General features: G+C 40.8%; 3 protein-coding genes, 1 long non-coding RNA gene and 1 pseudogene across 7 annotated transcripts; 2 read left to right on the top strand and 3 right to left on the bottom strand.

Annotated features, from left to right (window-relative positions):
• Positions 1–449: 449 nt before the first annotated feature.
• LOC127757873 (wall-associated receptor kinase 5-like) lies at positions 450–3,376 on the bottom strand. The gene is made up of 3 exons (XM_052283463.1): positions 2,433–3,376; positions 2,127–2,309; positions 450–1,763 (listed from the first exon to the last, which is right to left on the bottom strand). Exons 1-3 carry the CDS (start codon positions 3,343–3,345, stop codon positions 595–597), a joined length of 2,265 nt encoding a protein of 754 aa, XP_052139423.1. The 5' UTR covers positions 3,346–3,376; the 3' UTR covers positions 450–594.
• A 2,770-nt stretch (positions 3,377–6,146) lies between these two features.
• On the top strand, positions 6,147–11,965 carry LOC127757723 (uncharacterized). 4 transcript variants are annotated; one of them, XR_008013521.1, is made up of 5 exons: positions 6,147–6,541; positions 7,666–8,062; positions 8,188–8,301; positions 9,033–9,962; positions 10,976–11,965. It is a non-coding gene; the product is annotated as an uncharacterized LOC127757723 (long non-coding RNA). The 4 variants fall into 4 exon arrangements; XR_008013522.1 differs by having other exon boundaries at positions 7,666–8,301; positions 9,033–9,082; positions 9,205–9,962; XR_008013520.1 differs by having other exon boundaries at positions 7,666–8,301; positions 9,033–9,082; positions 9,171–9,962.
• Positions 6,886–10,004, bottom strand: LOC127757722 (wall-associated receptor kinase 5-like; annotated as a pseudogene).
• Positions 11,966–16,071: 4,106 nt separating the features above from the next.
• On the top strand, positions 16,072–21,147 carry LOC127758244 (uncharacterized). Its single transcript, XM_052283869.1, has 3 exons — positions 16,072–16,418; positions 16,549–16,605; positions 20,197–21,147. The coding sequence occupies exons 1-3, from the start codon at positions 16,089–16,091 to the stop codon at positions 20,389–20,391; spliced, it is 582 nt and encodes a 193-aa protein (XP_052139829.1). The 5' UTR covers positions 16,072–16,088; the 3' UTR covers positions 20,392–21,147.
• On the bottom strand, positions 16,799–19,676 carry LOC127758245 (wall-associated receptor kinase 2-like). Its single transcript, XM_052283870.1, has 3 exons — positions 18,719–19,676; positions 18,168–18,350; positions 16,799–17,973 (listed from the first exon to the last, which is right to left on the bottom strand). Exons 1-3 carry the CDS (start codon positions 19,674–19,676, stop codon positions 16,799–16,801), a joined length of 2,316 nt encoding a protein of 771 aa, XP_052139830.1.
• Positions 21,148–25,325: the final 4,178 nt, after the last annotated feature.

Genomic DNA, 25,325 nt, shown 5'->3' with positions numbered 1-25,325 from the left:
GGTTAGTCACCTTAGTTCTGCGACTCAACCAGCCGTCACCCGCCATGGCTTCGAAGAGCCTGCCCTCTTTCCGCGTTTTCGATACTTGTAAAAACAGGAGGAGAACTGCAAAAGAGAATAAAGTGTGACGGCTTGTTCGAGAGTTTAGATGATGGAATTGATATTGAGATTAGTATGATAATTTGAGCATCGTGACGAAAACAAAGTTGGAAGATTTTTTTTCTGTCGAAAAGAGACAGCTACAGGAATTTGTTTCCGACGAAAAGGGACTGCAGTGCAACTCACGTTCGTATATGTCCATGTTTGGTGAGGGGGTGTTTGGTAAATGGTGAGGAACAGCACTCCAAAGAAAACAAAAAAAAAATGTGAAGAAAGCAAAAGAATTAGCACGACTGCCTCTCGAAGAAATTAGCATGATTGACAGAAACAAATGGTTAGTACAACACAAGCCGAATGGCTGAAACTGTATGCTCTAAAACACTTCAGTTTCAATAAAAATGGAAAGAATGACTATAACATCAACAGAACTACATCCTACTACCTCATTACACAGGCAACTTCAAGTGAAGTTGCGGCATGTTGCAAGATGTACTGTCATTCGCTCAGAATAAGGTTAGACGTCTCTATGCTGCTATCTGTCATCTCATCAAAATGGAGGGTCACTGACGGCGATCCTCCAAAATTGTCATGGATGTTGCAATCGTTTTCGCCATCACAGGTTGCCTGCATCTGGAGCCTCCTCAGCATCTGTAGTCTCTCCGCGACTTCCTTCATCGTTGGCCGGTCATCTCCTCTCGGGCTCATGCATTGCACAGCGACTTTGGTAAGCTTCTCGATCGCCACCACATTGGAGCCATCCACAATTTCAGGGTCTAGCATGGCTTGGTGCTTGTTCTGCCGAAACATCGACAGAAATCTGTACGACAGAGATTCATTCTTGTTGAAATCATTGGTGTATAAGGCTTTCTTTCTTGTCAAGAGCTCCAGAAGAACCACACCGAAGCTGTAGACATCGCTCCTCTCGGTCAGCTGATGGCTGGTAAAGCTCTCGGGGTCAAGGTAGCCCATCGTCCCTTGGACGAACAAGATGAACTCTCTTTCATCCATGGACTTGAGGGTTGAAGCTCCAAAGTCTGCAACCTTTGCATTGTACTGATCGTCCATCAGGATATTGGCTGATTTTACATCCCCGTGTAGGATTGTGCGAGATGTTGATGAATGTAAGTAAGCTAAAGCTTCTGCTGCTTGAGTGGCAATCTTCAGGCGTAGATCCAAGGGGATTGGTGATCTGTGGTCAGTACCATGAAGGAACTCAGATAAGGTCCCATTGTGCGCAAACTCATACACCAACATCGGGACATCCACATCCAAGCAACAGCCTAGTAACCTCACAATGTTCCTGTGATTGATTTGAGACAAAATTATTATCTCGTTGACAAATTCTTCCCTGCAATCATCATTGATTACTCTGGACTTCTTTATGGCAACCTCTTTGTTGTCATCCAGAGTTCCTCTGTAGACCATTCCACGGCCACCAGATCCAAGAACTCGATCTTCGTTGTAGTTTTCAGTGGCTCTCTTTATCTCTCTTTCTGTAAGTATACGGATTGTGTCAACCTGCCTTGATCTCATCTCATCATACAACCTGAGTCCTCCATTTTGTTTGAAATATGCATTTTTCTCTTTCTTGTGCATTCTCCTTTGTAATTGCATAATCAACAAGCATGCCATAGCCGTTACCACAATGGCAGAAACACTTAAACCTGAAAAAATATATACTAAGTTTGAGTTCGTCTTATTTCATATTCATGCATAGGACATAATTTAATTTAAACAAATTGAGAAGGCGACTTGAATATTTAGAATATCTTAAACAGATGGGACATGCATTGCATATTAAAGATGTTAGATTATAAAATTAAAAAAAAATGTTAGATTATACAGAGCTGCAAACAAAACTGCACTAGAGCATTCACTATTAGTTTACTTATCCAGTAGGAAGTCAATTTATATAATTTGTTTGTCATCACAAGAAGCTGATCTTTAGATGTTTCACTTACGAGACTCTGCAGACACTTATTTATGAAGATGAAACAACGATGAACTGTTATATACACGGCGCTCACCTACAACCATTCTATAGTCTGGAGAATCCGCAGGTTGGCATCCATAACCTGTACCATCAGATTTTTTTCCTTTCTTGCATTTGCATAGGTAGCTTCCTGGTGTGTTCTGACAGACCCCTTTTCTGCATGGATATAATTCTTCATACTTGGGGTCCAGCTTACGCATCTCACACTCATCTATGTCTGAAGATACCAAGAACAATATAACCACTCAATAAAATCAAACAAAATACGAGTTCAGTTCAGCCTACTAAATCAATGTTTAATAAGTAACAAAATTCAAGTAAATTTGAGTAATTGCTGAACCTTGGCAGCCATCTGAAAGATAAGGATTTCCCCCATATCCTTCTGAGCAGTTGCACAAATACCCTGGACTATTTATCACGGCCGTGCAATAGCTGTTTGCACTAACGCAGGCATAGCTGCTAGGTTCTTTTTCCCCCTTCTCCGGGCATGAGCCATTCCTAATGGCCCAGTCAGCCACAATAGGAACACCATTCTGGGCTCTGTCCTTGATGAATCCGAGGTGACCAACAAGATCCTGCTTCTTGAAATTGTACCACCCGACCTCGCTGACGACGGAGTAGAAGCAAGGATTGAAGGTCCATACCTTGCTGTGGTTCAGATCAAATGTCACGGCGAAGGCAGTGAGGTTGGCAGGTATGGAAGCCTCACAGCACCCCATCCCGGCACACGGTGCTCCATCAGAGGTGCTGTTGATACCCTCACAGTAGGAGTAGCACCCAGTCACGTATTGTCCCGAGGCACCCCTGTACCCAGTGATGAGCCCCAGGGTGTTGCAACCGATGACCGTGAAGCGGTTGCGCGACGGCGATGGGAGGAAGGGAGTTTTGCTCAGGTCATACCCGACGCCGCTGGACTTGGTGGATGTGGTGTTCGATGTGAAGCAGATGTGGTTGACAGGGCTGAGCACACGCATCTCGCCTCGCTCCAGTGAGATGCCGGTGACCTCGATGTGTGCTTCCGGTTCCCGGATTTGTGGCCTTGGTGGATGAAAGGTGCCATTGCACATGAGGTTGAAGTAGCTGTTCAGGTTGATTGCGGAGCAGTTTTCTCCGATGCCAAAAGGGTAGGGGATAGCCACATCGCCGCACTTGTCCGGGCAGCCCGGCATCGCCATGGCACCGTCCACCGGCGTTGCCAGCTTCAGGAAGAAGGCCATTGGTACCAGAAACACAAGCAACTGTGCATGCGCCATAGCTGGCTTACCTAGCAACAAGAATCTATGGCTATCCCTTGTTTCACTATCGTGTTATGTTCTTCTTGAGATGAACTGATGTATGCACACTAGAATAGTTTAAATAGATGTATGAATTAGGTGTGGTTCTCTTTAATCTGTTATTAGTCATCCATCACAATCCAAGCAAGTCAAGATGCAAGCAGATATATCCAGCTGCAAACTTGGAATTGAAAAATGGGCTGAGTTGACTCTTAATAATTTGCTCTAGTCCCCATTTGTAAATTGTGATTGGCTAGAGAAATTCAAACCCTACAAGTATCTATGACTAGTGTTATCATCCGTACGCTAAATACGCACTCAGGTTCAGAGATTTCAACCTTGATGTTTCCCAACTTTTTGGCAAACACATCAGCCTGTACGATAATACGCGCTCAGTTGCAGAGATTTTCAACCTTGAAGTTTCCTACGCATGGAAAATTAGTACTAGCTTGGTGGAAATTGCCCGAGTTGAATATAAAATTTCCTACACAGTGCAGAGAGGGAGAGGGAAGCAAACCAAACCAAACCAGCTGATGATGTGCCGGTGGCGCAGCAATGGGGGGTGCCAAAGGGTGCCAACACCCCCTATGCAAACACTACCACCACTACACCCCCATGTTCGTTAGATTAAGAGCCATCAACGGCTCTAATATATGCCAAGCATCGTAGAAAGTCTCATTCATTTAATGTAAACTATTGAATAATCTCACAAATAAATATCATCTATTTTTACTTTGAAAAAGATGAGAAATCACAAACTAATTTTGTAGATCATGTTTCTTGCTAATATTTTTAGACTTGCTAACTAACTAAACTGATAATATTTTCAAGCTACACAAAATAAAATAAATAAATACTTATCTTAGCTAACCTTAATATAGAGTAAAAGAGACTTTCTACTATGCTTGGCATATATTAGAGCCGTTGATGGCTCTTAATCTAACAAACTAAGATGGAAGGTACTGGTGCAAAGGTACTTAAAAGTGTGGGCCAGGTATAAAAGCTAGGAGACTATAATGGTAATTGGCTTTTATCATCACTTTGAATCATCGCTATTCCAGTACATATTCCAGGGTTTGTTAATTATTTCTGCGTTGTTATGATCACCTTATTGTAGCGCACTAGGGTATTTAAAATCATTTCGATCGGAGGTGGAAGAAAAAAGACGAGCTGGGTTAGGACGTAAAACTGAGTGATTTACTTCCATCATAGTTACCGATGATGCGGAAGGAAGATGGATTAAAAATTCTCTACCTCTCGCTCGCATACGTATGGATTACAGGAGGGGAATCATTACACAGAATCAAATTTTAGATTAGATGGGAATATTAGTTTTAGATTAGTGGCAGTAGTCCGTACGTATATGTATGTAGACGGCAAAATTGATAAATAAGGTGCCCAAACAAGGAGCTAGAGATGAGAATTACGAGCAGCAGATCATGGCTAGCAGAGGAGTTAGATGTAGGATAGCGGTAAAATAGGATCGAGTTGAGAAGTTAGTTAGGGATGGTTTGGCTTAAACAATTACTAAACTGACCTTGTTTACATTATTTTTTCCTAAATTACCCCTCAAAAAATAAACGGTTGATGTGAAGAATGTTGGGAGGTACCGGTCATACCTCCCAAGTACCGTAAGAGGTCTCTAAATGAATTTAGCAATAAAGACTAGTTTCAAACTTCCAATGATATTATTAAACAGCTAAAATTTAAGTTTTTCTTATAAGACTAGTTTATGCATCGCTTGTTATTGACGGTGACTATTTGACCTCATTTGCTATCAATATTAGTTATTCGGTCTCATGGTTTATCTTCACTCCACCCTCCTAATCTCAAATCCTGCTTCGCCCCTGATTGTGCGCCGCCGTACGTCGCCGTGGCATCGTGGAAGCCCACCGGAAGCTTCGCCGGCGATGGGGACGAAGGCCCCCGGCTGCACCTGCGCCACATTTGACGGCGGCGGCGAGGATTGCCGGCTTCAATGGGGATTGTGGCTTCCGCACGTGCGGCCTCGTACTAGTTAGTCCCAGAACGAGATCTCGATCACGTGCGGCCCAATAACAGGATTACACCTCAGGTGCGGGCTATATTTCGAAGGAAAAAGTCGGAGGGAGTCAAAATAGACGTTTTTTCATTTTTCGACTATCGTGCGGCCCATTTTATGGGCCGTAATTGGATATTACGATCACGTGCGGCCCAATTAATGGGATTGAGACCTATGCGTGCAGCCCATTTTTGTTGGGCCGGTTAATTTATGGGCCTTTTGTTTCTTCTCTATAGAATTTTTTTCATTTTTAAATTTTTTCTTTTAATATTTACAGAAATAATCCATCGGCGCAAAAAATTACAAAAATAGACCCTGCCGCCCTCCACTAGAGCGGCAAGCTGACGTGGCAAACGAGGGAGGGACGGGCGGTGACGGCAGACAAGAGAGAGAGGGTTTTTTTTTGCACGAAAACCCTTGCCACCTGGGCCCCCATGCAAAAAAGCCAGCCCGGGCCTAATACTTTTTGGCTGGTACTTTTTGCATCTGGGTCCCTTGCCGCCCTCTAGTAGGGTGGCAAGGGATCCAAATGCAAAACTTACGAGCCAAATGCTGCGAAAATTGCATTTAGCCCCTTGCCGCCGGCAAGGGGCTAAATGCAATTTTCGCAGATGGCAGCAGACGGCGCCGTCGAGCCGCCGTCTGCCACGTCAGCTTGCCGCCCACCACTAGAGCGGCAGGGTCTATTTTTGTAATTTTTTACGCCCATAGATTATTTCTGTAAATATTAAAAGAAAAAAAAATAAAAATGAAAAAAATTCCTTCTCTATAGGCCTCGGCCGTCACGGCGGCGAGTGGCTCTCCCGGCGCCGGCGCGCCGCCGCCGGCCACTCTCCTCCCTCCTCCCGCTCGCCGCAGCTGCTCTCAGCTCTCCCCTTTACTGGGACTCGCTCCGTTGCTGCCTCCTCCTCATCCAGATCGTGGAGATCTTTCTTCGGGTATCAGGATCTTCCTTTGGGAAATCGACTGGCTCGCGACGGCGACGCGATCGGGGTCTCCGGTGGGTGGCTGGTCGCGCCCACGGTTGGATGGATTGACGGAGGGAAGGAGGGGGGAGTCGGTGGTTGAGATCAAGCAAGCAAGCGAAGCAAGTTTCTTTCGGGCACCGGATGCGAACTCCGGAGTTCAGATCAGGTAAAAACCTGCTTCAGATGTGTCACCACCTTTACATTTCAGGGCCAATGTTAATCAATCAACAATTGGATCGATATGCAAAGGGAATCTTATCCAGATTCCAGAATGGCTGAGATAATCTAGATATTTGAGTTAGTAGATTACACTAGTAGCATTTCCTTTTGCCATAGACACAATGTTTTTTAATTGGTTATTCATGTGTTACCTGGACATGTGGAATCTGTTGAAACAGGCATTCTTGGATATGGTTTGCTACTTTGATGGTGTAGTTTGATCTGGTTAACTGATAGTGAAAAAAAATATCAAAATGTTCTATTTTTAATAGTTCATCATTATGACTGAAAACCAAAACCTCACTTCGCATGGTACATCATAGTTGATGAGAATTGATGTGCAATTACATGCTACATACTACAGCTGTGTTAGCCATAAGAAAGAATTAATATATATAAAGAGTGACTTTGCAACACCAGAAGAAACTTATTACTCTACTCGATGAAAGGAATATACTGTTCTCATCTTGCAATATCTGCATCCAGTACCAGCTTGGCTGTCTCCATGCTCTGGTATTTCATCGGGTCTGATGGAATAGACATTGATGATCCTTCATACGAGCAAGACACTCTGGTAGGACTCGATTTTGAGACAAGCTGCATGTGGAGTCTCCTCAACATTTGTAGGCGCTCTGCAACTTCTTTCATCATTGGTCTATCATCTCCTCTTGGGTTCAGGCAATGCATGGCGAGTTCAGCTAGTTTCTGCAGTACTACCATAACTTTATCGTCTATCATGTCAAAATCCAACATATCACAGTGCCTTTTCTGGTGGAACATCAAGGGAAAAATATGAGATAACGCCTTATTTCCATTCAAATTATCATTGTACAGAGCCTTCTTTCTGGTCATGATCTCTAAAAGAACGACTCCGAAACTGTAGGTATCGCTTTTGTCAGTAAGATGGTGACTGACAAAAGTCTCAGGGTCAAGGTACCCAAGAGTTCCTTGGATGAACATGATAAAATCATTTCTATCCATGGATTTCAGTGCTGATGCTCCAAAGTCTGCAACTTTTGCATTATATTCATCATCCAGTAGGATATTGAGTGATTTAACATCCCCATGCAGAATTGTGCGAGACGTTGATGAATGAATGTAAGCAAGAGCCTCTGCTGATTGTGTAGCAATATTCAGTCGAAGATCCAGTGGGATTGGTGTTCGGTGATCATTGCCATGAAGGAACTCAGAGAGGGTTCCGTTGGAAACGAACTCATACACCAACATCGGTACATCTACCTCCAAACAGCAACCAAGTAACCTCACAATGTTCCTATGATTAATTTGTGACAATATTATTATCTCATTTACGAATTCTTCTCGGCAGTCATTGTCAATTACTTTGGACTTCTTTATGGCAACTTCTTTGTCACCATCCAAAGTTCCTCTGTAGACCATTCCATGACCACCACATCCTAGAACTCGATCATCGCTATAGTTCTCTGTGGCTTTCTTGATTTCCCTCTCTGTAAGTATAAGAATGGTGTCAACTTGTCTTGACCTCATCTCATCAAATAGTCTAAGACCTCCATTTTGTTTGAAATACTCCTCCTTTTCTTTCCTATATTTTCTTCTTTGTAATTTCATGACCAGGAAGCATATCAAAGCCATCACCACAATTGCGGAAACACTGAGGCCTGCAGAATGATTTTTCAAGATGAATCAACTCATCATAAACCTGAAAAAGCTCATTAGTTTCACCCAAAGGTATACACTCTGAGTCTCAGATGAAGTCCTTACCTGCTACCACTAGTTCAACATAGTTAAGCACAGGTTGACATCCATAGTTTGTTCCATCTTGTCTTTTACCTACCCCGCATTTGCACAAATAGCCTCCTGGTATGTTCTGGCACATCCCATGTCTGCAGGGATATAGCTCTTTATACTTGGGATCCTCCTTACGCAGCTTGCACTCATCTATGTCTGAATATAATTGAAACAGACAAGTATGTATTTGGGATAATACAATCAAAGCATAAACTATTTTGGCTTATTACGGGAGCTGAAAAAAGGTTGATCAAGTAACAAAAAGAATAACTATTGAATTTTTGGAAGGAAAGAAATGGACTGATCTTTCATGGTATTCAGCCTTCCGTTGCTTCTTGGAAGAGAAATCTAAAGCTGGACTTGATTCATTTATCTAGGCTCAGAGAGATTCATAGACCTTTAGTTCAATCATGGATTGATCATCTGTAATTTGTTTTCGATTTTGTTTTTGCTTTTCCTCTTTTTCCTTTTGTATATAAACTTCTGGAATTTAATATATACCGTGGGAGACTCCCTCACTGTGTTTTCATAAAAGAAAAAGAATAACTATTACGCAGCAGCATTGAAGCTGGCTATAATTATGTTCTGGTTATGTTGTTATTCCTGGAGTTGTTTATCTTGATCTCCAAATCATAATCTAGAGCAAGTTTATTTGTACTTTACCTTGACAGCCTTCGGGAAGATAAGGATTCCCTTCATATCCTTCAGAGCATTTGCACAGGTACCCTTGGCTATTACTTGCTTGCACACACTTGCTGTTTGAACTGACACAGGCATAGTCTTTGGGCACCTTCTTCCCCTCTGGGCAGGAGCCATTCCTGATGGCCCAGTCATGGATGACAGGCACACCTCTGCTGGCCCTCCCATTGACAAACCTGAGGTGCCCAACGAGGTCTTGCTGCCTGAAGCTGTACCATCCGGCCTCCACAAGCATGGCGTAGAAGCATGGGTTGAATTCCCACACCGCGCTCTGGTTCATCACCAAGATCGCTGCGAAGTCCTTTAGGTCTGGGATGATGGTGGTCTCGCAGCAGCCCATCCCAGTGCAGGGAGCACCGTTGGATGTGCTGTTGATGCTCTGGCAGTAGGAGTAGCAGCCAGCCACATACAGATTAGAGTTGCTGTGCATGTAGCCACCGATGATGCCGAGGGTATGGCAGCCGATGGCCATGAAGCGGTTGCGGGTGGTGGAGGGGACGAACGGCGTACCCTCCAGGGTGAACCCTGTGGTATGGTTCTCTGGTATGGTGGTGTTTGATGAGAAACAGATGTAACTGACTGGACCGTAAACGCGCACCTCGCCACGCTCCAGGGAGATGTCGATGACCTCTGTTTCTGATAGGAGGTCTCTAACCATAGGCCGTGGTGGCTGGAAGGTGTCGTTGCAGGTGATGGTGAAGTAGCTGCTCAGGCTGGTCGCAGAACAACCAGCGCCGATGCCAAATGGGTAAGGGATGGATACGTTACCACACTTGTCAGGGCAGCCTGGCAATGAAATTGCAGGTTCAGAGGTGGTGGTTGATATCGCCATTGCATGGAAGACGATGAGCATGAGAAGAACGGATGCTTCTTGCATGAGTTGCATGGTTGCGTTGTTGGAGGTATGTCACTATTTTTGAACCTACTAGTTCATACTTCTGCATCTTCCATGTCTCTTTATTATGTGATTATATACTAGAGTACTAGACTGGGACAGGTGATACTAGTTCATGCTTCTGCAACTTCCATGTATCTCTATTATGTGATTAACTATACTAGACTTGGACATGTAATACGTTCATGCTTATGCAACCTCCACGTTGCTTTATTATGTGATTATCTATACTAGATTGAGACAGGTAATAGGGTTTTAAAGAAGTAAGGTCAACTCCGTTATTCCATTGCAGATGTAGTGTTTTCTTATGCTGATCAAATGGATATTGTTACATATGAGTTGATTTCAACGATTGTTACTTAACTAGCTTTGGTGAGATCAGCATTTGACAGGAAACTTTACCTTGCATTCTGTTTTGCTTTAATTAAGAAGTGCATTCTGCAACTGAAAATAGGATGGGTATCATAATCAATTGAAACAAGAGGTTGACTACTTCCCGTACGCGTTTTCGGATTAAAAAAGCTATGCAGGCAACAATTACCCCGTACATTTCCTTAATGTGAAAAATTTATGCATTCACCTGGATTGAAAAGCTCAGCTGGTGCGGTTGGTAAGTACTACTACATCATTTTGTGTTTAAAAGTTTAGTAAATCAGACATTTTGGTTCCTTAGCCGGCAAGAAAGTTGATGTTTATTTGAGTTGAGTGATTTCAAAGGTGATGTTAAGGTTTTCTTTTCTTTATGTAGTTGAAGTCAACTCTTGACTAAATTTGATAGCCTTGACCTGAATTTGCTAGACTTTAGACTACGTGTGTGGCACTGTGGTGTGGTGACTAATCAATCAGTTCTCTTCCTTCCGCTATGTTGCGTGTTGTGTCAAGAATTATTCTATGAACTGATCTGATGATTCTTTGCATTAGCTGTAGCACAATCTTACATTCTTATCATGGCTGAATGAATAGTGAATTCTCTGACTTTGCATTATCTTTTAGTAATTATAATTTCACTTTGATATATAGGTTCTTCCCAGCTTCCTACATATGGAGTTTTCTCGGAAGTTGGAACCACTGATGCTCTATTTAAGGCTGACTTAGTTAAGGAGAAAACGATGAAAGCTTCAGCTAATTAATCAGCTCCTAAATTCTGAGCACATATAAAGCCAACCCACTCTCTGATTACCAAAGTTTCGAAAATTTAACGTTCATAAGCCGTTGTTTTTCCAATGTATACCAATGACTTGCACATTATTTATTTGTATTGGACCAGAAAGAAGATTTCATTTCCACAAATAGTCATCGTCCGACTCCAATTAACACCGATGCCTGAATATCTCAGACAATTAGCGTATGAACTCTGAAGTTGGGTATGAGTTCTGAGGTGTATATCTTCCTCTGAATTTTTTTCCTCCACTTGCAATTTATAGATTATACTTCTAACAGTGATCAGGAGCGCTGTAAATTTCTTACTTTGGATTACTAGCCATGGATTTGAATTTGATCCTCGTACTATATGCGGCACAGCAAGTACTCACTAATTAATAATGGAAATCAACCTGTACCAGGTACCTGACCTGACTATCTGGGGTGCAGCACACTAAAAATGAGGCTTCTGAACTAGGGATGGATGAAATTAAATCACACTAGAACGTTTGGAAATATATAACAAGTGCATGACCCGATCTCTCATTAATCATCTCGATCTCTGTGGTTTAAACATGCATATGGGACATGGAAGAAATCAAGCTGCACAACGTTGATGACCTTACTGAAACTAGACTGCAGTTTAATTTCTGTTTTAATATTTAGATAGATACATATGCAGCCTGTTCGACCCAGGCATATAAATGGCATGGTACTATAGTACATGGAAGCAAATAAATATACGTAGAAGTTTTTCGAGGGATTGCAGAAAACCAAATGTAACATTATTATTTTTCCAACTGTTTTTCTATTCAATTAAAGATGCAACTTGGCGGTTTTTCTATTCAATTCTAGATGTAACTTTGTATGTGCTAGTGTGGCTTCAAATTCTCTCTTGTCTAATAAAAAAAGTCGAATTAGAAGCATAGTGTGGCTTCAAATTCTCTCGTCTAATAAAAAAAAGTCGAATTAGAAGCAATAAAACTAGTTTATTTTCTGTTTTTGAACTGATTTATTTCTTCCCATACATAGTCTAATAAAAAAAAGTCGAATTAGAAGCATAGTGTGGCTTCAAATTCTCTCATCTAATAATAAAAGTCGAATTAGAAGCAATAAAACTAGTTTATTTTCTGTTTTTGAACTGATTTATTTCTTCCCATACATAGTAAGAGTTATTATGTTAGGTTGGCATATTCGAAGTTAAATTAATGGATAACAATGCAGTCTTAAGATAGGTTTGTGTTCTAGTTTTTTACTTTTTTTTTTTACACTGGTTAATGAGAGAATAAAAGTATAACAAACAGATTAGCGGGATTATGCCAACATACATCTGAGACAACTATAAGTTCTCTCTCTTACCAATCTGGTGTTTTTCTACTTATATTCCGTTCATATTCAAATATTTTTCCCTTTTAAATTTAGAATGAGAACAAAACAATGGTGGTTCTTTTCTTTGATTTACATCTCCTTACCGTCGATCTTTTCTAGCAGTGCACGATGCTGTAATGTGCAAAAGATATAACCTGCAACCTAAACATTTAGATATGGTGCAAATTCTAAGATATATATTCGCCTCTGATAATTTCTTTTTCTGCCTTCATATGGATATTATACTTCTAGCAGTGATCAAGAGCTTGATGTGAATTTTTTAGTTTGAATTACGAGCCATGGATTCGAATTTGGTCCTCGTACTTCCGTAAGTTACTCACTGCTCATTATTCAACCTGTACCTGGTACCTAACTACCTGGAGTGGAGCACACTAAAAACAAACGAGTCTTCTGATGAAGAAAAGGATGAAAAATTAGATCATGGTGCGAGATTTGTAAATAAATAACAAGCGCATCACATATACATGAACAATCTCTTATGTTCTTGCCCCCTGTCCCTACACCCAAAATTTGTGTAATTAGCAGCGTTATTACCGATGGACACCACAAAATCATATAATTTGTTATAAGACATCCAAGGCAATATTTTATCATTTCTAGGTAAAAAGAGAGGAAAGAAATTTAAAAAAGACAAAATCGCCCTAAACAGGTGACATCACCTGTTTTACAGTGCCGCTCGCTAGCCGCCATAGAAGCCGCCGCCGCAGGGCTCACCTGTCGTTATCGAAGCCGCTGACAGCCACAGTCGAAGCTGCCACCACCGGGCTTGCCAGCTGTCGTCAATGCCGTTGCGGGCTTATCAGTCACCGTCGAAGCCATCGACACTGGGCTTGCTAGTCACCGTCAAAGCTGTCGTCACAGAGCTTGCCAATTGCCGTTGAAGCTGTTGCGGGGCTTACCCGTCGCCGTCGAAGCTGTTGCCACTGCCGGACTTGCCGACCACCGTCGCAAACGCCACCGGCCTCGCCAGCCGCCGTCCAAGCCACCATCGCTACCACCACCATTCATGCCAATGGGGTTAGATAGGGCTGGACAAAAGTATATTTGAATTTTATCTCTCCTATTTTTGCATGGAAATGATAAAATATTGTCTCGAGTGTCCTACAACAAATTATACGAATTTTGTGGCGTCCATCAGCAGCGACACGATTTTACGATGTCTCCTAGCCAATTACACAAATTTTGTTGTTCTGGGATAAATTTTGCCATTTTTTTTATTTCTTCTGAAAATTGTACGTAAATTTCTATATTTATGAAGTTGAATTTGTTTATCCGTTAATTTGTTTTTTTCGTTGCGAGATGTAGAAGTTAAATTTGAACTTGCATGTTTGTGGAGTGATATATCACATGTTAATACATATTCTCAATTTTTTTCATAACAATTTAAGTGACATGCAAACAACGAGGGGATATCTCATCAAGGGATTAAAATCCACTCCGCATAAATGTGTAAAGTTTTAGTACCTAACTTTGACATGTATTGTAGTTGATTAAATACTGAAATAAAAAGTCGACTGGAAACTACTCCTCTATGATTAATGCACTCTAATTTTCAATATGAGAAGGTGGATTTTTAAGTTAGAATCAGGTGCTGCAAGCCTAAATTCTAATCCATGCTGCCCTAGGAGATCGTAAGGTTCAGTAAAACACTTATAACATGACAGGAATCATCTCAACAGCTTAGTGCTAAGTATTACGAAAAAGTGAAAGACACAGTAGCATTTTTTTGTTTGGAAAAAACCTTGCCCATCATACATGCATGCCCAAGAATATAATCATTTCTAATCGTTTCCATCTCTCAACTCTTTCTGAAAGGTCATCTCGGCCACTTGCATGTAATCGGGATGATATGGAAGAACAAAATCTGGATGACCCTCTCGCTGAAACTATATTGCAGCGCTTAATTTCGGTTCAGCCTATGCTTATATAAATAGTGCATCGAAGTAAATAAATAAACATAGAGGGTCAATCAACTAATAAGATCAATAATTGTTTAGTTGTTTTTCAGACAATGTAAATAGTTATTTAGTTGTTTGGAGACATTGGAGAAATGCAAAGTAGCACCATGTTTCAATTGGGAGGACATTATCACTCTAATCAGATCAATATAGATACTCTAATTCTGGAGGGGTGGAAGTTGTTCCTTTATCCTGGTAAGGAGAAGTGGAAAGGGAAGTTGTTAGATCTAGATGGTCATATTAATACTGAATTTTGGGAGAAGTTGAAGTTATCATATTATATTAATACCTGAATTTTGAGTTAAGTTATTAAAATGTATGTTTAATATATTTTTACTTCTCAATTTTTTCTTAGTATTTATACATAAATTTAGATTTCATTTTGTGTAACGGTGAGAATACAAGCTTACAATATGCGGAGTATCAGTGCAACCTTTTTATTAGAATCACGTTGAGAATCAATGTGGTTTTCGATGTGAACTTCTAATCTGAAACTCTCACAACCACCGCGTTAAAACATGTCTCACTCAGATGAGAGATGTGTGTAGAAAGAAAGCCATATAAATTAAATTTAAACCGACCAAAAAAGTAACTTATCTTGGGAGAGGACAGGTGATGCCTTTATAGAACTAGAAACTTTAGCATAGTCGCAACTAATCAAGCAGTAGCAGTAGTCTACGTGCCCTCCAATCATATTTTAGGTAGGAGGTGTGAATTGTTAAATAGGAATCTGCTACGGCAAGGATAATCTGACTGATAATTTGGTGAATTGTTGCAAGCACCACTGGTAAGTTCTGAGAGAGGCATTTGCATCAGCTGCAGCAAATTGGAAGTGGGAACTCAAAGCTATTTGCAGCAAGTTGAAATGTTTTACTGGATCCAAAATTACTCAATGGGGTTTGTTAAACTGATCTTCACAACGGCATTTGCACAATTTGTGATAGTCAATTAGGACGTAAAATTTACTGTCGTCGATTTGAAGTTGCTTTTCAGGATGGAACGGATGAGGCTCTTGGACTACAGTACTCCATATTGATATTGTCCTACCGTGGAGTTTAGAAGTCTCTGGAACTATAACTTCAGGAGTCCCATCGGTTGTACTAAGGTCCCATCCTTTTTTCTAACAAGAGTTGATGAAGATTAAGATTTTTGTGGCACGCTTTTTAAACTGTTAAACGGTCCGTTTCGTGCGAAAACTTTCTATATGAAAGTTGCTCTAAAATATCATATTAATCTATTTTTCAAGTTTGTAATAATTAAAACTCAATTAATCATACGTTAAAACCACCTCGTTTTGCATAAAAAACTTCGTCTTCATATTAAAAAAAAGAACACCACCTAAAAAGAATTAAGACAAATTATGCCAAATTTATATTTTAAAATTCAATTTAAAAGATGATTTTAAAATATTCTAACATAGTTTTTTATTGACTTTAATTCGCTAAGAATACATGTATATAAAAATTTTCGTATAAATTATTTTTATCGCTAATAAATAAACCGTTAGTAACCGATGAGGCCCCAAATTGCCCATGGCTCGTCATTGAGGCCCATTTTCGTTGGGCCTGTTGAAAGCGTCAAACTAGATTACGCTTTGAAAACTAGAATACGCTCAGGGTATTCTCGTAATCCGCTCGGGTGACGGAATGGAGTCTCTCGCCCACACCGCCGGCCACACACCGCGGCGGCGTGGAGAGGTGGAGTCGCCGCCGGCGGAAAGCGGCCCCCCGGTCCGGCCCTTCCAAGACGAAGCCACGGGCATGGGTCCAGTGGTGTGCCTCAGGTGGCGGCTCCCTCCTTCGTGGCGGCGGCGGCGGAGATCACCGGAGGACCAGCATTTCTTGGCAGTCGCGATTGGTGGCGGCGGTCGCAGTTTGAATCGGCGGCGGGAGGAAGAGACGCCGCCGCGGCCTGTGGTGGGAGAGGACGCGGGCGCTCCAGCTCCAAAGCATTGCGACCTCAGGCGAGGTTATCAGGTAACTCTACTCTAGTTCTGATCAAATCGGACTGCACAACTGAATATTTTTATTTATTTATTCGTTCTATTCGGAATGGAATCAATTCATGATCCCCAAGATTAGTTATTCTTCGTCATCATCTTACAAGATCAAAGCATCGTGGCTGCAGGCTAAGGGGAGCAATTCAAAGCATTTTATTTTTCAGGTAACTTTGCTTCTGAAATCTGATCAACTTGGCTGTATACAATTGAATATTTATTCAGAATAGAAGAGATCATCATTGCCACAAACAAGGAACAAATTGCTTAAACAATAATTACAGCAGTTGGCTAAACCAAGTAGTATTTACTATGACATTCGCCAACACAAGAATTAACGTGCTGGTACAAGCTTCTTCATCATCTCACAAGATCATCAACCAATCTGGACGTTTCAATGCTCTCGTATATGGTCTCATTCAAGTGAACAACCATTGATGGCGATCCTTCATAGTTGTGATGTGCATAGCTGTCTCCTTTGTGATCACTAGCGCCGTGCATTGGGTGTCTCCTTATCATCTGTAGGCACTCTAAAACTTCCTTCATTGTTGGCCGGTCATCTCCTCTTGGTCGCAGGCAGTTGGCGGCAAGAATGGAAAGTTTCTCGAGCACAACCATGGTTTCTTTATCCATAATTTCTCTGTCCAGCATATTCCGGTGAATGTTCTGATCAAACATCAGGAGAAAAGAATAGGACAATGATTCCTTTTCATTGATGCTATTGGCATAGATTGCCCTCTTTCTTGTCATCAGCTCCAGCAGAACCACCCCAAAACTGTAGACGTCGCTTTTGTCAGTTAGACGGTGGCTAATGAAGCTCTCCGGGTCAAGGTAACCCAAAGTTCCTTGGACAAACATGATGAACTCACTTTCGTTCATGGACTTCAGTGCTGATGCCCCAAAATCTGCAACCTTTGCATTGTGCTGATCGTCCAAAAGAATATTGGCCGATTTGAAATCTCCATGAAGGATCGCGCGAGACGTTGATGAATGCAGGTATGCTAGAGCTTCTGCTGATTGTGTGGCTATTTTCAGGCGAATGTCCAAGGGGATTGATGATCTACGATCAGTGCCATGGAGGAACTCAGACAAGGTCCCATTGGAGACAAACTCGTAGACCAACATGGGGACATGTACATCCAGGCAACATCCTATCAACCTCACAATGTTTCTGTGGTTGATCTGTGACAAGATTATTATCTCATTGACAAATTCTTCCCTCCATTCGTCGTTAATTACTTTGGACTTCTTTATGGCTACCTCTTTGTTGTCATCCAAAGTTCCTCTGTAGACCATTCCGTGACCTCCAATTCCAAGAACTCGATCTTCACTGTAGTTGTCAGTGGCCTTTTTTATATCTTTTTCAGTGAGTATGCGGATTGTGTCTACCTTCCTTGATCTCATCTCATCATATAGCTTTAGACCTCCATTTTGCTTGAAGTACTCATCTTTGTCCTTCTTATGCCTTTTCCTTTGTACTTGCATGGCCAACACGCATGCCAAAGCCATTAGCGCAATGGCCGAAACACTGGTGCCTTTAAAATTATCTCTGTCAGAATATTGATACTAATAATTTTCTGCTACTAACTTCTTAAATTTATTTTTTATTGACAATTCTAGGTAGTGTTCAAAATTAGTATTCTTCTTGCCATAGTATTAGTGTTACTTTGAGTAGAAGAACATCCTAATGTAGGTGAAACAGAAGTAAAATCTGCAGATGTGACCTTACCAATAACCACTTTCTCGGCTGTAGTGCGCAGAGGCCGGCATCCATAATTTGTACCATCAGATCTTTTCCCTAACTTGCATTTGCATAAGTATCCTCCTGGTGTGTTGTGGCAGATTCCTTTTCTGCATGGATACATATCTTCATACTTGGGATCTTGCTTACGCAATGCGCACTCATCCACGTCTGAAGATAGGAACAAAAACATCCATTCATAAAATTCAGACCAAATTTGTATGAACTATATAATCTATATTAATTTCGTTATCATAGGTAAGCTAAAGTCAACCAGCCAATTTACTTAAGAATGCTATAACTCCCCTTTCAATACTTGTTCCAAAATGACCTTTTCACTTTGTAATTAAAAATCTACCCCACAAATGAAGCTGACTGTTTCTTTTTCCAGTCCCATGCTGAATTATGGTGGAAACCATGTAGAACTGCTGTCTATTGATGAATGTTCATATGATTTTGTAGAAGTATAGCTTACAAACTCTACCTGAATTAACACTGTGCATGGTATAGAATTCTACCAGTTTAAGTATGAACCTAACCTTGGCAGCCGTTCAGAAGATAAGGGTTGCCCTCATACCCTTTGGAGCACTGGCATAAGTACCCTGGACCATTGTTCGCGTCCATGCAGTAGCTGTTTGCGCTGATGCACGCATAATCACCAGGTATGCCTTTCCCCTCTTCCGGGCATGAGCCATTCCTAATGGCCCAATCAGCCACAACAGGTGCTCCCCTCTGAGCTCTGTCATCTATGAACCCAAGGTGGCCAACAAGGTCCTTCTGCTGGAAGCTGTACCACCCAACCTCACTGACCATGGCATAGAAACACGGGTTGAAGCTCCATACCTTGCTCTGGTTCATCTCAAACATCGCCCCCCAGGCGGTGAGGTCAGTCGGTATGGCGGCCTCACAGCAGCCCATCCCTGCACATGGCGCCCCATCAGATGTGCTGTTGATGCTCTCACAATAGGAGTAGCAACCAGTCACATAGTGGCTCACGGTTCCCTTGTAGCCACCGATGAGCCCCAGGGTGTTGCAACCGATGACTGTGAAGCGGTTGCGCGACGGGGAGGGGAGGAAGGGTGTGTGCTTCAGCTCATACCCTTCAGTGAACTTGGTGAACGTGGTATTTGCCGTGAAGCAGATGTAGTAGACAGGGCTGAGCACCCGCATCTCGCCGTGCTCCAGTGAGATGTCAGTGACCTCGACGAGTGCTTCAGAGTCCCCAACCATAGGCCGTGGTGGGTTGAAGGTGTTGTTGCAGGTGAGATTGAAGTAGCTGCTGATGCTGGTTGCAGCACAGCTGGGGCCGACGCCAAAAGGGTAGGGGATGGAAACATTTCCGCACTTATCAGGGCATCCTGGCAACGACAGACTGTACCCAGAAGAAGCTGCATCCTGCACTGCCACTGCGAGGAAGATGATGCTTGGTATGACCTTCATTGCAAGGACTAATGCTTCTTGCATGGCTGGGTGCTTTGTGGTCACTGGCTTTGCCATTTACTCAGTGTACTGGTATGAAAACTGCATATTTATACCTATTTTTTAGGGAATATTAAAATTGCATATATACCTCACAGGCTCAGTCTTAAATCAACAGGATAATACTGGTTTATCTTGGTCATTTCTTGCCACCCAAGTCAATGCAAATTTGGAGTATAATACTAGTTGGATTTAGTTATATGTAGAGATGCTGTTTCCAAGCATGTTCATATATATGGGATCAGCGTAAGCAAACATGTACAGTGACTTTCATGCAATTTTGTTTTGGTTTAACTATCTGAAACTGAGGGATTCGTCTCTCTTCTTCCAAGAAAACAAAAACGCGCTTTCGACAAATAAGAATCTAACTTTTAAATGCAGTTTTGTCAAGAATTAAATCATGCAACAAGCAACCCTTGGTTTGGTCAATGGTCTTCTTATTCTTTATCATATATTGCAAATCAGCAGTTTATTTTGTAAAGATTTCCATCGTTTTTATTTCGTTGCAGGAACTAAATATTTTTTCGGTGACATGTAGGAGAAGAAATTCAATTCAAACCTGCGCTACCGATCCATGGTCAATGTTGCTATCTTTGAATGTGATAGTGTGAGAATTGTTAATTTGGATCAGCTGTGGCAAGCACAACTGCTACAGAATGTGTTGGGTGTTCTGAAAGAGGCATTGCATCAGCTGCAGCAAACTGAAAGTGTCAAGTTACTTGCAGCAAGTTGATATGTTTTAAGGTAAAACCTCCACTGTGGATTCAAACAGAACTTGATGGGGGTGCTAACTGTTTAAGCTTTTCATATTAACAATGTTATGATGAAGCCTTAATCTTTGTAACATGATCTGATCCTTGTATGATCAATTTGTTCGATCTGAAGCACCATAGATTCATAATGCATAAATATGTTATGTTTGAATAAGTGATAGTTTTATTGATACTATGTATATCGTTTCTTGATAGTTTTCTAATACAATCATTTATTATATGAAAAATCATGAGAAAACAAGTTGATCCAAACAAACAAACAAACATATGGAAGAATAAAAATTTTGTCAGGAATGAATTGATCTCGACAAAGTAAAAAAGAAAAAGAAGAGAGAAGTTATCCATCTAGCTATTTGAAGCTGTATGAAATTCTTATACTTTGCATTGTGCTACTGTCCTAGTACATTAGTCTGAACTCTGGAGTTGGGCATGACTTCTGTGATGAATATCTTCCTTTGATTTTTTTTCCCTTCACTTGTATACTTCTAACAAAGATCAGAAGCAAATATATATTCACTTCTCACTACTCACTATTCACTACTCACTTCTATTCCGTACATATTTTTTTGGCAAAATTGGTTATATAGCATCGAAAGTTCATGTTTTTGGTTTTATAGCACCGAAAGTTACCGGTTCACTTTAATAACATCCAAAGTTCACCCTGTTCCCATTTTTAGCACTTCCGTCAATTTTTCCGTCCGTCTTGATCGTTATTGATCCAGCCACACGCATGATATGACATTTCTACCCCTCATTGACATGCATTATACTTGTACTTGTGAGGGGTAGAAACGTCATATCGTGTGTGTGGCTGGATCAAGACGGAAAACGATCGAGAATTGACGGAAGTGTTAAAAATGGGAACATGGTGAACTTTGGGTGCTATTAAAGTGAACCGGTAACTTTCGGTGCTATAAAATCAAAAGCGTGAACTTTCGATGCTATATAACCAATTTTGCCTTTTTTTTTTCTTTTAACTTGATGCAAATATATTTTTTCCCTTTCTGAATTTAGACCAACTCACATATTTATCCAGAACATCAGAACAGAAACAATGTGGTTGTTTGGTTGTTTTCTTTGATTTAATTGCATCTCCCTATCGATCTTTAAAAAATTGTGCACACTGCAATGTGCAAAATATATAACCCGTAATCTAAACACACTGATATGGGGCACGCGAGTTCGTGTATCCGCCTCTGATTTTATGAAGAAAACAAATCTTCTCAATCAATCACTGCAACAATATATGTACTTACTTCCAAATAATTTTGTTTTTACTAAATTATATAAGACCAACTCATATATGTTTAATCAACTACTTGTATATAGTTGTCCGTCTATAATCGGCACGTTCATGACGATATGTACCGTCCGGAGAAGATACGAAAAATTCCTCGGAAAGAAAATGATACAGAATTCTGGAAATTATTTAATATGTTATACCACACCATTTCAGAGACAGCAAAGAAGTTTCCGTTGGAAAGAAAGACAAAAAAAAAAGAGGAAATTCCAGAACCTCAGTGCCGTCGCAGAGCCGGACGATACCCATCGCCACCTATTTCTTCTCTTCTTCGTCTTTTTTTTTTAAAAAAAAGACTAAATTTTACTGTCAACTATCATTTAACTAATATTTTCACTTTTTTATAAATGAATATTTTCACTTTGGATCGAGTATTTTTTTTATCATTGTGGCACTTTCGACCACTCTCAACTATTTCATCCATCTACATCCAATTTGTCATATGCCAAAGAAATAGTTTTAAATATAGTTGTGAGAGTTTATTGATGAATAGGAGCTAGCCGATGTTCTCGACATCATTCATATGCTTGAGAAGAGAATCAGGGTGATTCAAAGTGAAACAAAGGTAAGATTACTCGGTCCAAGGTGAAAATGTTGGTTAAAAGGTAATCCAAAGTGCTCTACCACTGAGCTAATAGCCCGTCGCGCGGGCCTCTCTTTGGGAGGCCTGCTACGCCAAAAGCGAGAAAAACTCCATCCCTTTCCTTTTGACATCTCCATGCCGCCACACCACACCGGGGGCGGGGGGGCATGGGGACGTCAAAATGAAACATCGGTAATAAAATTAAACGTGGCCCAAAGTAAATTTTACATTATTTTTTTGAAACACATTATATGACGCTAAGGCATGCACACTTATCATTTGGTGATGCTGCTTGAGGAGTTTCATCTGTTGGATGTGTACGATCTTTGTAAGCTGGAAACCCCGGCAGAACAAATGTTTGCTTTCTATATAAGCTGGGTCTTGTGACCTTTTCTCTAAAAACACTTATCACATCACCATTTTCTGGTTTTTCTCATCCTCGCGTCTGCACGAAATTATCACATCAGCATGTTCGAGCTACCTGGAGCCACTGAAAATGAATTTTCTGAACAAATATTTTCCGATCAATGCAATGCTGAACCAACACTACTATTCTAACTACTAACATGTTATATGTACTAAAAGAGTTGCTTTCTGTTTTTCTTCAAAGAAACAGTACTGCTCTCCTCATCTATAACGGTTCAAAACCATCATTTAACCAATAAGGCCATTCACAATGCTCTTGTGTGGCATTCAGTCTCCACCTTATACGTCGGAGATTCTCATCCACGTTTGCATTTCTCCTGACCAAAGCAAGAAGGCGTGACCAAACTGAGACACTCGTTCTTCGACAGAAATTTGCCAGAATCGTCAGGGCCGACACACACTCGTCGCCAGAGAAGGTGGTGGGCCCCATCTGAAGTTACACGCACTGTGGGGATAGGAGCCTCGTTTGCTTTTTCCTACCTGGACGCTTTGGCTCCTCGATGAAACCGGGACGCATTCCTAATACCCTAATAGAGACTTCTGATCATATATATGGAAGCCCCATCTGTAACTATGTCGAGTCGTTGTCTTCTTGTATGTAACATGTGTGCTTGGATGAGAGGGCAGTCCTTTAATGTGGCCTCTCCGGCCGGGAGAAAACAAGCAATGGATGAGATTAAGCACTTATTTGTTTGGAGATAAATAAAGTGCATAATACATGCATGACCATCAATCTCTTCATCTGTATCTGTTGTTGTTTTAAATACAGCCACATATAAATGGAATGACATCGAAGGAATAAGAAAGAATCGTGCATGATTTTTATAAATTAAGTAGATTAGTTTATTCTGTTGCACCCCATATCACCTATATATATGTGCAGTATGATGGAGCATAGGTGAGACTATAAATGTGCAGTATGATTGAGCATATATAGGTGAGACTCCTCCACATCGTGGAGTACATAAAATTAGTGGATTCTACTGATTTACTTTATGTTTTTATTATGTGAGACATTGGAGAGAGACAAAGGGACAATATGATCAAAATCGAACCCAGGTGATTAGAAATATCATCTGGTTTGCTACTCATTTATCCGACTGATATAGTTGCTAGCTAACTAATCTGCTTACACATAATGTTCATATGCCTCCTTATAGATGAATAAACGGAATACGTGCTAATCTCCAAATTCCATTTAATGGTAATGTAAAATATTTTGGAGTACTCACATGCTAAGATTATCCAGCTTGGTTTGTCATTTGAGCACATTCCAAGCCACTTAATTGGATTGTTGAGTATAACTAAAAATATCATTTATATTTTTTCTCGTAACTATTGTGATGTTATTCTGAGTTAAATTTGTTATTTTTACCGAGATATTGTATAGTATCTAATTAACAGTGCATGTTTGCCAAAAAAAATGTATTATGATATAGCTTATGTTGTCAAATTATTTCATATTTTAATGGCAATTTAGACAACAAGGTGTAGGAGTATGATCACTAAATAAATTACTCTTTCACGTGGAAATATCATTCACAACTGAATTTATAATTTTTTCAAGGCATTGTCAATAAAGTTTAGCTATGCATGTGTATACAACTTGTTGGCCGAAGCCGGTCGTTGCTCTTATTCATCATAATCACACCAGTACAATATTTGGGGTAGCCTATCTAACTGTTGTCGACATGGCGGTCTGAAGGTCTGACTCGTAGTCGACAACAAGGTAGCCTCCCTCCTCGAATCCGCATCCGGCGAGATCAGAGACAGCGCTAGCGCTATATCTCTCCTGACGGTATCCGTAGGCACCGTAGAGGACTGGCTAGTCTATCTCTAAAGTCGATATTCGGCGTCTTGTCTTGGCGTATGTTGGCTTGTATGTTGATCTTGTGTCTTGATCTATTGTTCCGTGTCCCCTCTCCTCCTATGGAGTCTTGTATTTATACCCATATGTCCCTTTATCCAAGTAGAACTAGGGAAACCAATATGGATACAATCCGAGTAGTCCTTGTGGTTTCCATGTAGAACCCTATTCATCCTTCCTTATGCGGAACTCCTCCTATATCCGAAGGTTGTATTCGTATAAGACATGGTATATAGTGGGTCCTGCCGAGATTTAGTCGACTACTATTAGATATATGGTATCTATAACCCTGACAGCATGTTTGTAGAATGATTTACGATAACTCAATGTGTGATGTGTTGATTTTTCTACAATTCTTCGTATATTTCCATTAGGTTTACCATGCAAAGAACATGATCTATGCTCAAATTGTTACTTTCTGTGTAGCAAAATCTGGGCAATATGAATCGTGAAATATTTATTTAATTACAAATAAAATAACAGCTAAAATTGTATGTAATGGTTGACTAATTTTTGAATGTGGCTTGCACGGATGCTCCTTTTTAATTATTGGTGCAAAGCGCAGCGGCCACGAAGTGGAGCAGCGGCTTAATCACACCGATATAGTTTGTCAGGCTCACATAGTGGAATCCAACTTAATCGATGAACCACTCTAAATAGTTGTCTATAACCTCTGGGAGAAAATAAGAAATGGATGAGATTAAGCACTTTTTTGTTT

Source organism: Oryza glaberrima, chromosome 12 (genome assembly GCF_000147395.1).
Source record: "Oryza glaberrima chromosome 12, OglaRS2, whole genome shotgun sequence".
NCBI classification, from domain to species: domain Eukaryota; kingdom Viridiplantae; phylum Streptophyta; class Magnoliopsida; order Poales; family Poaceae; genus Oryza; species Oryza glaberrima.
This window is presented reverse-complemented; position numbering and strand designations above follow the sequence as displayed.

Coding starts and splice junctions, on each gene's coding strand:
- LOC127757873 (XM_052283463.1), bottom strand. CDS start 3,345: ATGGCGCATGCACAGTTGCTTGTGTTTCTGGTACCAATGGCCTTCTTC. Junction 2,310..2,432: donor TCTTTCAGATGGCTGCCAAG/GTTCAGCAATTA, acceptor TGGTATCTTCAG/ACATAGATGAGTGTGAGATG. Junction 1,764..2,126: donor AGACTATAGAATGGTTGTAG/GTGAGCGCCGTG, acceptor ATATTTTTTCAG/GTTTAAGTGTTTCTGCCATT.
- LOC127758244 (XM_052283869.1), top strand. CDS start 16,089: ATGGAGTCTCTCGCCCACACCGCCGGCCACACACCGCGGCGGCGTGGA. Junction 16,419..16,548: donor ACCTCAGGCGAGGTTATCAG/GTAACTCTACTC, acceptor TCATCTTACAAG/ATCAAAGCATCGTGGCTGCA. Junction 16,606..20,196: donor CAAAGCATTTTATTTTTCAG/GTAACTTTGCTT, acceptor GGTGACATGTAG/GAGAAGAAATTCAATTCAAA.
- LOC127758245 (XM_052283870.1), bottom strand. CDS start 19,676: ATGGCAAAGCCAGTGACCACAAAGCACCCAGCCATGCAAGAAGCATTA. Junction 18,351..18,718: donor TCTTCTGAACGGCTGCCAAG/GTTAGGTTCATA, acceptor TCCTATCTTCAG/ACGTGGATGAGTGCGCATTG. Junction 17,974..18,167: donor AGCCGAGAAAGTGGTTATTG/GTAAGGTCACAT, acceptor ATAATTTTAAAG/GCACCAGTGTTTCGGCCATT.